General features: G+C 36.4%; 1 protein-coding gene across 3 annotated transcripts; it reads left to right on the forward strand.

Annotated features, from left to right (window-relative positions):
- The first annotated feature begins 5,192 nt into the window (after positions 1-5,192).
- On the forward strand, positions 5,193-13,729 carry LOC103415854 (uncharacterized). Of its 3 annotated transcripts, none has more exons than XM_070818016.1 (11): positions 5,193-5,424; positions 5,535-5,589; positions 6,545-6,821; positions 7,020-7,090; positions 7,401-7,468; positions 7,977-8,454; positions 8,991-9,056; positions 9,251-9,667; positions 9,762-11,753; positions 12,105-12,172; positions 13,175-13,729. In XM_070818016.1, the coding sequence occupies exons 1-9, from the start codon at positions 5,334-5,336 to the stop codon at positions 9,814-9,816; spliced, it is 1,578 nt and encodes a 525-aa protein (XP_070674117.1). In that variant the 5' UTR covers positions 5,193-5,333; the 3' UTR covers positions 9,817-11,753; positions 12,105-12,172; positions 13,175-13,729. The 3 variants fall into 3 exon arrangements, with proteins under 3 accessions (XP_070674117.1, XP_070674118.1, XP_070674119.1); XM_070818017.1 differs by having other exon boundaries at positions 5,324-5,424; positions 6,564-6,821; XM_070818018.1 differs by lacking the exon at positions 5,193-5,424 and having other exon boundaries at positions 5,458-5,589; positions 6,564-6,821.
- The last annotated feature ends 57 nt before the right edge of the window (positions 13,730-13,786 follow it).

The following is a 13,786-nucleotide window of genomic DNA, read 5'->3' on the forward strand; positions in this document are numbered from 1 at the left end:
TATGGTTTTTTCCTTGCATTTTTTCGTCCTTATAGTTTCATTCCTGTCAAAATGTGGCAAAATTTCTTCCGAGTTGCATCTTCAAATTAGAAAATGTTGACCAAATGGAAGGAAAACTCTAACTTAGTTGACGGATTGGAATAAAGCAAAAACATAACGAAATTACGGGGACGGAAATGCAAGAAACAAACTTCATGATGATAATCCTACAGACAGAGATCTTCTCCCGATCTCACTGTCCAGAGCTGAAGGATCAGGTGATCTTGACCACTCAAATTGAATCCAATGGCCCCTATTAACTCATTATGCTGATCCACCTCACACAAACCTACGACTCCGATCTCTCTTTCACACAAATCGAAGACTCAAATTCTCTAGTCCTAAAGCTTCGGACATCAAAATCCGGAGAGCATCCAAATTCATATCATAGTCCAGTTGACAGACCACATGCTCTTTTTTTTACCTCTCCATAAAGATTCTTTAATCCACGTGTACTTCTGAATCAATCAAGCAAATGGAAATCTTCCAAAGAAAAAAACTTGACCAGATTTATTCAGCATACAACTCTCAGCAGTTTCATTGACCAGATGTTACTCAAATAACTACAATTTCCTTCTTCAACCTCCTTCACTAATTGGTCTTCTGTCTATACCACGTGATACGGGCCAATGACATGGCTGATATGTCTTATTTTTAGGGTATATTATTAAAAAAAAAATACATTTTTATAGTTTGAGTAGTTTAATAATACTACCTGACAGTGTTCTGATACATCAAAACATCTCTAGATACGGAAGAAGAAGTTAATTATAAAAATTTGATGAAAACATGATCAATAATAGGAGTCTTAGGAGTCGAGATCATCTCTGGATTTCTGTGTCCAGAGTCCAAGAACTCAGAGATCCGGATAGTTAAAGAGAGAGAAAGAGAGATCCGAACACTTGGTTTATGTGAGGTGTGCCAACGGAATGGACCAATGAGGATCGAGTGATTTAAAATGAGTGGTTTGAATTTTCAAGTTTGTCGGCTTTGGACTCAAGGATCCGAAGAAGATCTCAATTCCAATAATAGCACAAAACTATTATAAATAAGGTGTAGATTATAAATTTATATTGATCCCAAATGGGACTAATTATATTTCAGTGTAAGACTAATCCAAATCACATACTTTAATAAAAATAAATAAATCATGGCTATATTAGAAAATGTATGAGTCAGCTTGATGGAGTGATGGGGCTTGGGCAAGTTGATAATGGTACTAAAAATAAATTGCCTTCTTACTGCTAAAATCCATGTTCTCTTTTCAACCCATTTCTGAAACCAAGAAAAAACATGTGGCTTCCAAGGGGAAAGAACAAAGCTTAATATAATGCAAGGCTAAGAAAACGAGGACTTTCTTACCAGAGTACGTACTTAAGCGGTTAAGAGTACTTCGCTTCTACACAGACTACACTTGAGATGTTGTGTTTGGAATTTTGAATCTGCCATTCTAAGTAGTGATTGCATCAAGAAATATCTTAAGAGAATTGTGTGGGATAAAATGAGTGTGTGGATAGCATTATCATTTCTATATAAATGGACAGCTAGGTTCAATTGTTTTAGTTGAAACCATCGTATATGACAATCTACGTGATTCTGTATTTCTTGAGAAAGGAGCTTAGCTTAGCATATGTGAAAACTAAGTACTAATTTGAACGGATTCTTTAGTGTGATTGTAACACAGGACAGTACACCACATGTCATTATACAATTAGAAGAATATTTTTATTTCAAGTGTTCCTCCAATTATATAATGATATATAATATACCGCCTCATATTTCAACCACACTAAAAAATCTCTCACTAATTTAGAAGGATATAAATAATAGATGAAGAAAAAGAAGATCGGGAAACGTAAAAGTTGGAGGAACAGAAGAGAAGATGACAGTTCGGTGGAAGATTATGGTTGTTTCACGTTTGGAAAGCAAGATTACACAGCCATGTTTAGCTGTATGTTTGTAATTGTACTACTACTTAATATACTATATTAGGGTTCGATTTGGTCTCATGTGACTCATCACATGAACAAAATATATTCAAGTTCTGCAGATAAGTCATTGAAACTGACACAACTCACTCAGACTCACATGATCAGCTGCTTCCTAGTTCTCACCTGCTGCACGAAATATCTCAAAAGGCCATGTTACTAAGACTAAGAGATACTGTAGGGTTTTCTATTAGCAATATTATAGTGTTGGTCACAGACGATACGATCATCGAGCGTTTTAACTTTTTCATATATTAGTATTGAGATTGCTCGAAAGTTATCTTACATTGTTGATTGTGGGTCATGTTAGTAAGACTGAGAGATACTGTTGGGTTGTCTACTAGCAATAGTATAGTTTTGGTCACATACGATGCGATCATCGTGCGTTTTAGCTTTTTCATATGTTAATGTTGTGATTTCTTGAAAGTTAACTTACATTGTTGATTGTGGGCCATGTTAGTAAGACTTGAGAGATACTATGTACTAGCATAGCATAGTTTTGGTCACAGACGATATGATCATCGTGCGTTTTAACATTTTCTTATGTTAGTGTTGAGATTTCTAGAATGCTATCTTACATGGTTGATTGTGCGAACTTGACGATTGGTACTGTAACTTTACGTTTTATTTAACTGCAACAGCGACGGTCTTGTGGCTCTCAAGTGGCTAAAAGTGTTGGTTCTTATAAGTTATTGAGGTTTTGTAACATCCCACATCGCTCAGGGGAATGATCCTTAAATGTATATTTCCATCCCTATCTAGTATGAGGTTTTTTGAGAGCTCACTGGCTTCGGGTTCCGTAGGAACTCCAAAGTTAAGTGAGAAGGAGGCTAGAGCACTCATAGGATTGGTGACCTACTGAGAAGTTGTTCGTGAGTTCCCAAAAATAAAACCGTGAGGGCGTAGTCGGGGCCCAAAGCGGACAATATCGTGCTACGGCGGTGAAGCGGGCCCAAGAAGTGGTTCGCCCCGGGCGAGGATGTGACAGGTTTTGTGTTCGGATCTTCTCTATATAACATTTCTTATATCAACAAAAGAAAAACAAATCTCATCTAATGTTGTTAATGTATTGACTTTCAAGACGGATTCGATTGCCGGAGTTTATGCATTTAGGGAAGATAAAAAGTGGTTCGAAGTGTTCAAACCGGCCAAATCGGAAACCAAACTAGTCCATGTGAACCACATCCTAACAATGTTGGTTATGGTAGTGTATCTGCCATTTGTATTAAAGTTCGAAAAACCTTATCATAAGTTAGGGTAGATTAGAATATTTCTGCCTTAAGAGAAGAGATTAAAAAGAAAAATATTTGGCCACCAAATAGGATCATGGCAGAGAATGTTACTTGAGTTTAGATTGTCTTGTAAGAATTCTTGCAACATTTTTCTCATCCTACAATGTTATATAATAATTTGAACCGTCAATTTTTATGTTATCTTTAAAAAATCATCTTTCTAAAAGGATTAATTAAATATGAAGTTCTTTAGTCATCTAACAAATGCGACTAAACATTTATCTAATAAACAAACTATATTTCTCATTTAAACCCTAAAATTTCGACAATGATAATCAAAAGTTTCAATCATTTTTAATGTAGTTGATTTTTTTTTCAAAATTGATTCTTTAAGAATGAGAGAAATTAAAGGCTCGTATAAGAATGTTTTTAAGAGCTGGTTTGGTATTGCTGTGCTTTGAAAAAAAACTGCTTTTGCTGTGCTATGGGAATAAGTGGCTATGAAATAAAGCTGTAGAGTGTTTGGTAAACTTTTTTGTAAAAATGCTTTTGAAAAAAAAAACAGTATTATAGTGTTTGGTAAACTTTTATGTAAAACAGATGTGAAAAAAACCGGTTTTTCAAAGCTAGGTTTTTCATCTTCTTGTTTTTGGCTTTTTCTCATCCAAAACTGTGAAAAAAAGCTGAAGTTAAATGTTTACCAAATACAAAAAAGCTCCCAGCTTTTTTTGATACCAGCCTTTTTTAGAATCACCTCAGTACCAAACCAGGCCTAAATGACTAAAAATGATTTTAGAGAACGTATTTTTTGGTTTCAAAACACTTAAAGTGTTCTTTTTAGAGTTCACTTGTATTTTTATTAAGGGTGAGTTCAAAAAATATTTTCATCAACAACGATTCAACCATTTCAAAAATACTTCAAAACGAGCCATAAATTTTCCGACTTCAAACAACATTACAAATTAAGAAAGAAAATTAAAATGGTAAAACGAGAAAACGAGAAAAATACAAAATTTCTGTCCCGTTTTTATGTTACATTCAATCTTTAAAACAAATTACCAGTAACATGCACCGCCATTTTTGGGCTTCGTGATATGTATAAGCTCTCTAGACTCTGTTCCTTCCATCTCCCTTGTATTTCTCTCCATCACACCATGAAAACCACTCACACAGTCCTACTCGCCATCTTCTCCTTCGTTCTTCTGCACACTGTCACATCTTCTTCCCCGCTGCAAACCCACCAGGAGCTGCTGCAGCTGCAAGTTCATCCCAGACACAGAAACCAACCAAGAAGATTACTGCTTGCTTCTGCAGTTGCTTCCTTCTCTGCAAATCCAAAGAATCCCAGCAGCAGCAAAGCAATGGAAGATCCCAAGAAATATGTGGAGGCTAGCTTAAGGAAGTCTCCACCCAGCAAATCGAATCCGACCCAGAATCGGTAATCTGGTCGATATTCGTGTAGGGATCCCAAAATAGAAAGAGAATGAAATTCCACAATTTTTGCAGATTTTTCTCAATTTTTTAACTGTTGTAGAGGTAGAAAGTCCAGATCTTTATTCAATGTTTTTGTATGTTCTTCTCTATTCGTTTGTTTTGTTATTTTTGTGCTAATTTTTTTGGGTTTTTAGAGTTAGATTTAGGAGGAGATGGGAAGAAATTGTATGTACTGAAGAACCCTGTAAGGATTTGTTAGAAAGATTATTGATTTGTTCGAATTTTTGCAATTGCCAAAATGGAAGTTTTCGCATTTCAATCCTTTTGCTACTGTTTTATATAGCCCATGTATGCAATTGATCTAACTTTATTTTACTTCTTGCTGTTGCGAGTTCTCGAAATGTATCTATTTGCCATTTTCTGTGTCTGAGGGCAAATATGAGTTCTTTGTGTCTTTAGAGACGCTTAATGCAGTGAGTTTGTTATTATCTTCCTTGAAATCATGGTTATCTCCAAGAAAAGAAATTCTGTATGTTCACGTTTATTGATTGGATCGGTTACTAGCACAAGTGCCTCCTGCTGAATTTGTGTTTTGGAACTTTAGAGTAAAGGTTCAGGTATATGACTTGTATTTTGTGAAATGATAAGGTACATGGAAAACTGCTACACACTGGTTGCTATTGCTGTGTTATTTTTGTTGCATTCGTCGATGTTTTACAAAATTCATACAGGTATGATAATGGATCCTTTAAACCACTGGTAGAGTCAGATTGAATGACCAACAGTGGTTAGCATTTGTAACTCAATGATTGTCCCGTTGCTTTCCTTATATTTTATGCAGGGTTGAAGGTCGAATTTGGAGTTTCGAGTTATTGTGCAACTGACTTACAAACATGGTAAATATTTTAACCAGTTTCTTAACCTATGAAATCTTTAATGTTCTGCAAGTTCAGTCCTTGAGCACCCGTGCTTCATTCGGTCTGGAAAATGTCTCGATAGGCCATTAGCTCTATGAATTCACATGGTATTTCTTTTAGCAGCCTGCTATTGTAGTTCAACTATTGAGGTACTATTGCTGGTAAGTCCAAGACATGTTCTTTTCAATAGCATTGAAGAATTTTCAGAATTAAATCTCTTTCTTTAATTAATTATTAACTCAGTTTTTCACAGAAAATAAATTATTGTATGGTTACAGATTTAGTGAATACATTTGTCACAGATTACATAATTTTAAGCACATATTATTGGTTGTATCTCAAAATTTTGATGTCAAACAAAGATCTTTCGTTCTAATATGAGGCCGGGAAGTGTGGTTTTAATTTAGTTTTAACAAATAATGATATTTTTCATGTTCTTACCTTTCTCGTTAATCTGCTTGTTCATTTGTAGTATACTTTGTTTATTGCTGAGTTATTGCTGTCACCAATTTTAAGATTAATGCTGTACTTGTTAGTGTGTTAATTATTTACGAAATTTGAAAATGTTACACCAGGTCCCAAACTCTTTAACAATGAAAAGGGTTCTCTGAGTAATACAATGATAATGTGAGAAACACCGTCTAATCTGGTCACCTCATGTACACGGCGTCTATATGAAGCATTTAACAAGCTGGAAATAAAGATAGTTCTACACGTGTAGTAAATGCGTTTGAGTGATGTACACGTAGTGAATGAACAAGAAAATCCGCCGGTTACATTGATTTTCACCAACTCTTCCTGAGGATTATGTACCCTTAAGAAACAAATTTCCTCGTAGTATTCGCCCTGTAGGATTCCTCTGCAAACTTCACAGTCTTAGCTCCTTTTCCTTCTCCTTAGAAATTCCCTACATAAAGATGAGAATTCGAAATAGCCGGTCAAATTTTTCGCAGATGACTCCACCTGAGACCACACCCGGGGCTGCTCATCTTCGTTCACCAGAAGGTTCAGATGATCGCTTTTTAGTTGAAGAAGAGAATCGGCGCATTGGATGGTCCTGCCATACAAAAAAACAATTTCCTGCTCAAGTTTCAAGTGAAGATCAATTGCATGATGAATTGGAAGCAGCAAGCAGTACAGAAATTAGGCCCTTGAACTGTGTTGATAAGGGGAAAGATGTGAAACATTGCATGCAAATGGATACAAATCCGGTAATTAGTCTTTTACTCAAAATTTCATTTTTCACTTTAGGAATTTGCGATTTGTTGAATTTGCCCACGATCAATTTTGTTATTGTTTAATTTAGCGTGTTCTTGTCCAAGGTTCATCGCATCTGAAAAGTTAGGGCAACTAGTCAAGATTTACTTAATGTTTTGGAAGGTATGATTTTAATGTTATTTCATATTTAGGCCTCAGAGGGGCAGAGCGAAGGAGAAGCAGAAAAGGGGAAACAATTTACTGCATGTGCTGGTTCTCAGTGGTAACTTATTTCTTGTCCTTTCTCATCTCTCGAACCTGCCGAAATGTTTAATTGCCATTTATCTATTCTAATTTTGAAATATAGATACTTATCTAATCTGCAATTTTGAGATATGTGATGAATACATAGTTACATACACATCCCTATCCGCGTTCTCTTGTGATAGGACAGAATTTCCAGATCTGTTTATTTGTAATTTAAATAGTCATAAATTGATAGTGAAAGTAAAATTTTCCATTCACTTACTGATTTCTACAAAGAAGTTCAACCTGAGATCTATAAAATTGAAATAACTGTGTTTTTGCTGCAGGGGTGGAGAAAACGTAACTTCTCCAGTTACAGCTGGGATCGCTCGTCCTTGTTCTTTTTCGCATCTAGGTAAACTACTTCTATTAAATTAGATTCCTCATGGAGACCAAGTCTTGAGGGTAACTTTTCAGTGAATTTCTTGTTGGTTTAAGAGATTTGATGGTCATAATGGTCACAATTAGTTCTTATGATTGGGTTGAAAGGAATCCGAGTACTAGGGGTTCACTGTGGAGTAAATGAGTACATGTCTTATAAAGAGTCATATGATGCTATTATAGGGGAAATGTAATGATAGCTAAAGCCATCATGTGTGTGTAATTGCTAAGTGAACATCAGTCAGCCTGTGATGTATTTCAGCTCAATTGTTCTAGTTGCATTTATAGATTATATAAGTATCAATCGAAGTACATTATGGCCTTTAGAGGTGACATGTGCAAGGCACTAACATAAAAGTGTCTTAGACTGAAGCTGCATGTCGTTACATGTCTTTTTCACTCTAAGATTTTCTTGTTTCATTGGCAACTACGTGGAAAATTTGTTGTTCTAACTTTTTATTTTGATTGGTGTTCTGAATTAGGTCAGAAACTTCCGTTTAAGAAAAGAAGACCTTATAGTCACACAGAGACTGAAGTAGAGATGGAAAGAGAGAAAGTAGAAGATGTCTATCTAGAAGTAAAAGTGGAAGATGCGGTAATGGAAGCAAAAGAAAAATGCATGCCAGTAGAAATTGAAAAAGAAAATCATTTTGCAGAAGTTAAAGAAGATGAGCCAGTTAAAGCGGAAGCTGAAGATGCAGTAGCTGATAAGAAAGAGGAATCACTGGAGGAGGGCGAGATACGAGAAGAAACTGCGGAGGAGACAGAAAAAATAAGTGAGCTTGAGCTGGTCAATGAAGGGTTGTATGTACCTCATCTGACCATTGATGAGAACCAGCAGGACATAAAAAATGAAGAACTTAATCTAGAAGAGACAGCAGGTGAACCAAATGAGAAGCCAAGAAGGGGAAGGAAAACGCCTAGATCTAGTGCTAGCACTAGCAGTGATGAGCCTCATCAGTAAGTATCCCTGTATGAATACAAAATACCCCTATTTATGCTTTCAAGTATGAAAAATGGTATGACTTTCACTGCTATGGATGTTCTGTTTTTACCTTGATGTTTCACAGAACTAATGTTCTTGAACTTTGCTTTGATGGAATTGTATGTATGTATAGAATCACTACATAAAGTTCTTCCAATCCTTTAATATTCGAAAAATGAAGGTTTTTTCATTTTTTCTTTTTCTTTCTTGGCCAGAGAGAAAAGAGTCTGAAAAAGCACATATATATTATCATTTACGGTTTTATGTACTGTAATTCATTTAGTTAAGGACAGTATTGTTTTTTTTATTCTACTGAGACAGAGTGAATTTTGAAAGTCAAAGGCAACTGTATATATTCATGAGATGTTCAATTGCTCCTTCATCTCCGTCCATTTAATTATATTTCTTCATGATACTCGCACGCTTTATGTGTGATGAGCATGTTTGTGTATGGTTTCCTAGTGGGTTTGGAGAAAATTAACAAATCTGACTATGAAGTATGAACACACAGGGGAAGGCAGAAGCTAAAGAGAGGAAGTCCAAAGAGGATGCAAGATCCAGCTGAGGAAAATCAAGGGTTTCTTCACATCCCTCCCTCCCCCTATATTCTCTCCCTCTCTCTCTCTCTCTCTCTCTCTCTCTCACGTGTGTGTGTGTTTGGACATGGATTTGTGAGATGGACATGTGTTTTGGATACATTTTTATGTGTTGTGTGCATGCATATATCCTCTACCTGCGGACATAATCAACAACAATACTTTCACTATGAAGGTGTGTAGAGAAGCGGAAGCCATTAAGAGGTCGCCCCAACAGGGGTAAAGAGGAATCACCTCTTTCAAACAATAGGTACCCAAGAAGAGGTCGCTCCCAGAGGGACACAGAGGAGTCCTTTCCTTCAAACAATAGGAAGCCAAGAAGGGGTCGCCCCAAGAGGAGCACAGAGGAATCACCTCATTCAAACAATACGTACCCAAGAAGAGGTCGCTCCAAGAGGGACACAGAGGAGTCCTTTCCTTCAAACAGTAGGAAGCCAAGAAGGGGTCGCCCCAAGAGGAGTGCAGAGGAATCACCTCATTCAAACAGTGGGTACTCTCTAGATACAGAGGAGTCATCTCCTTCAAACAATAGGAAGCCAAGAAGGGGTCGCCCCAAGAGGAGCACAGGGAAATCACCTCATTCAAACAATAGGTACTCTTTCTCCCTCTCTCTCTCTCTCTCTCTCTCTCTCCCTCTCTCTCTCTCTCTGGGTTAGAAATCTGTAACTAAATATTTAATAAAACAGGAATGCCGAAATGCCAAAGCCTAAGAGGGGAAGGCCAAAGAGGGTGAAGGAGTAACCAGCCAGCCAGTTAATGTAAAAACATAGTGACTCCTTCGAAATGTCTTATATCATTGTAAGACTTTGGTAGAGTTTCTCTATGTGTAATAAATAAGTCCGTAGTTTGCAAGTACATTTATTTGCCTTAGTCTTTTAGGATTTATGTTTGATGATCTATAACAGAAAAGACCCAAGTGAAAGCTGAAAACTTTGTGTAGTGCCTATTACCAATGTGTCAATGCAATATGCTATTATTAATTATCTTGCTACCCTTATTATAAAAAGTAACAGATATCATTGGTGGGAATTTATTGCATCACCTTCAGTTTCATCTTTGTTGTAGTTGACTGACTTTATGCCTAACACATTTTCAGTTTCATTTGTATCCTGGTTACCTATGATACATGGTAGGCATTAGATCAAAAAAATGTTTTTGAGTATATCAGGATATTCATATAACAAATAAATTGAAAATTGCTATATTATTTATATCCTGAATATATTCAAGAACATTTTTTTTCCCAGAAAATTACCGTCGAGTGAATTATATATGCATCTACATTTTTTCCAGCAAAAGCATTAGTAATTGACAATTTGACAGGTCTTCTTTGTGTAAGCAATCTCATGTTTATCTGTCTGGCCAATTTAGGCATCAAAATTGTTTAGTTTTGGTGCATTAAACTCTTCTATGACTTGTCCTATGTCTTCTGTGTAGAAATTTTCATCGAAACAGCCTGATTTTCTTACAGGGAAGCTTACATGCTATCCTTATTAGGTTACCTAATATGTAGAATTGCCATTTCATATGAAATTTATGACTTATATCTGCTAGGATTTTCTTCTATGTCTTCAATGGAAATTAGATATATCAAAATTTAATGACATCTAGTCTCACATTTAACTTTTACTCTTTTACACTTTACGGGTTGAGAGGCACCGTGTAGCCTAGTAAGGTGAGAGGTTGTGTCAGGCCATCCACCAGGTGTAAGCCATGTAGAAATTTTAGCTTAAAATGCAGTTTACTGAGTATAAATTTCTGTTTCTTTCTGTCTTTATGTGAGTTTCTAGGTCTTTCCCTTGGGCTCATCTCTTGCTAGACATTGATTTTTCCTTCAGATTCAGTAGTTGAAACAACAATCTTTTAGGAATTGCGTTGTATACAACGAGATCACATTGCCTCAGGTGTATTTTCTTTGTTTTTATCATATTTTTTCTTTGGTACTCTTGGATAATTTGAAAATGAGAATCAGGGGCAGACGGATTGTCAAAACTCCTCCTCCTCCTCCAACTAGCTCAGTTGGTTCATCAGAAGATCCCCCAGCACAGCAAGATGAGCAAGAGGTATTATCGTTGCCCTTCAATGGTGCTATTTTTATGTCCTACCAAAGAAATCTGCATGATCAATCAATTAAAGAGGTAAAGAGGGGTTCAGATGTGCGAATCTGTTGCGATTTTAAATTCAGATGTGCAAATCTGTTGAGATTTTAAGTTGTTTTTAAGTTAATTGAATAAACCAACCATCAATTCACGGGTAAAGCGGGATTCAGGATGTGAAAATCCGTTGCGATTTTAAGTTATTTTTATGTTAATTGAATAAATCAAACATCGAATCACAGGTAAAGAGGGATTCAGGATGTGCAAATCCATTTCGATGTTATGTTATTTATCATTCTTGGGAATCTCAGATCTAGGTATAACTCTTAATCAAAATCCTCTCAGTTTGTCGTTATCATGATACAAATTCTGCTTCACAATCTCAGATCATGGTATCCTTGCCTACATCTTCAGATCTAGGCAACACTGTATATTCTGAAATTTGGGCTGGAGTAACACCAGTAGCCTCATCAGTTTGTTGTTATCATGCACTAATTCTGTTCATTCTTTTTTATAGGACACTGCAGGAGGTTTAACTGAAGATGCTTATAAGGAGATCTCCGATTCCTATGTTACTCCAAGGTAAATTATTTTCTTAATGTAATTTTGTAGATTCATTGAGCAGGGCGACATCCCCATGACTTGTAGGCTTGAACTTGACAGTGAGACAGTATCGTCATCTTTCATGTGTCCATCTGATTTAATAAACGGGGGTCATCTCTACTCAACGTGTTTCATAAATATCAAAATAAGGTTCCCGCGCACTCATGCAGTATGCGCGTAAAATTTAAATTGCATGGTAGTAACTTGAAACTGATACTTCAAAGGACACTATTTATTTTATCACGATTGTGAGGACATTTGGATGACTGTATACACATATTGTTTACTTCAAGCGTTGTTAAATGAATTTCCTTTTTGGTGATCATACAGGAAGGGGAAAGTCTCGAATGCAGTTGTACCTGCCCAACAGATTGTAATTGTAATATCTTCTGATGAGGGTACGCCTTTTTTCGCTTTCTTTAAAGAGTTCAAGTAACGGTTATCTGCAAAATTAATAAATTTTGTATCAAGCACTAATTTAGATATAGAGAATACGCTTTTGGAAACATCTTTGTACAAAATTCGTACAGAGAGGATCAATGACTGCTAAACTAGGTGAACTTGTCTGCGTCATTTAATGGCATTATAAAGATGCTAGTAATATGGTAATTCTACAGACTATAGAAAAGTTGTCCTTCAGATTATCGAAAACCGATTTTTTTTTTTTCTTTCTAAAGCCCTTCAAAGCATCAGTTAGCTCCTCAAAGAGTAGCCTACCCATTATTAGTATTATTTTTAGCCTTCCCTTTTAGGATATTCACAAAATGCAACAGCCAAAAAGAAAGCGATGTCGTTGGGTAACTTCCATAGCCCTCCATGACCCAGTGGATATTTGTTACAATGGTGATTTGCAAATCAGGTTAGATACAGATCCCCTTGGTTCCCCAAAGTAGAAAAGAAGCATGGAAACAAGGGTCACATATGATATCTTATTCAATGGATAAACTTTGTCAAGAAAACACATTTTATTGATGTTTAAGTCTTTTCCCAATGTATCGTTTCTGTTCTAATAACTTCTGCAGATTGTTTTGTTGATGTACTTTGCTTAGTCTTGAGGAGGAAGTATTTTGGTCTTGGCGTGCCTTGTACTTCATGACGTTCACATATTATAATACCATCTCACCATTTTCACTCTATGGAAATGATTTTGTTGATAAAATACGCATATTACCATACTTTTTAGTGTCTTTCTCTTTGCTAGTAATCTTCTCCTTGAGTTTTGTTCTTGCTTTATTATGCATCATCTACTTGAAACTTATTTAAGAAGTAAATACTAGACTGTGATCTCAAAGGCCGCAAGATATGAAATTGCAAGAAAATTAGCCGAGTGTTTGTTGTTGTTATTAGGTTCTGTTTTGTCAAATGCCGTTTCTTATTGGATTCTTAACATGGAAAAGCAGATGAACCTGCACTGAGAAGCAAGAAGGTAGACCCGGATGAAGTCACCAGCAAAAGGATCCGTAGGAGAATAGACCGCAGGGATGTCAATATGAGAAGATCTAACTGCACACGTAATGAGATGACTCAGGTCGGACATGCACGCGTACGCGCCTCAGGTGTGGCAAGGGCTAGGGGCATGCACAACCTAATGCCTTCTCGTCCCAAAACTGAAGAGGAGCTCGTTAGGAACGTTTATGGTGAGGCAAAGGCGGCACAAAGGAAAAGGGTCAGGCTTCTAAGAGAATTTTATGGTGTTTAGAAAAGCTCAAGGCGGCGAGGAACCTCACTTGGACTAAAGCAATGGTTTTCTGAGTTGCATGTTTTTCCGTTTCCTAGTGTCGTTGTTTTCGTCCGAGTTTGTTAAGGAAATTTGGTTTGTTGGACTAAACGCCAATGCTTTTCGGAGTTGCATGTTTTTTTTCGGTTTTGTAGTGTCATCGTTTGTCTGAGATTTGTCGAGGAATTCTGGATTGTTGGATAAAAAATTTGCTTTTCTGATTTGGACTTGAATTTCATTCTAGTTATCTTATAGACAGGGGATGCTATGATTCTATATGAACCACTGTTCGACC

Source organism: Malus domestica, chromosome 03 (assembly GCF_042453785.1).
Source record: "Malus domestica chromosome 03, GDT2T_hap1".
NCBI classification, from domain to species: Eukaryota; Viridiplantae; Streptophyta; class Magnoliopsida; order Rosales; family Rosaceae; genus Malus; species Malus domestica.

Excerpts from the sequence above, each read along its gene's own strand:
- LOC103415854 (XM_070818016.1), top strand. The coding sequence starts at position 5,334 with ATGATAAGGTACATGGAAAACTGCTACACACTGGTTGCTATTGCTGTG. Across the intron at positions 5,590-6,544 it reads GCAACTGACTTACAAACATG|CCGGTCAAATTTTTCGCAGA; the intron begins GTAAATATTTTA and ends AATTCGAAATAG. Across the intron at positions 9,668-9,761 it reads TCACCTCATTCAAACAATAG|GAATGCCGAAATGCCAAAGC; the intron begins GTACTCTTTCTC and ends TTAATAAAACAG.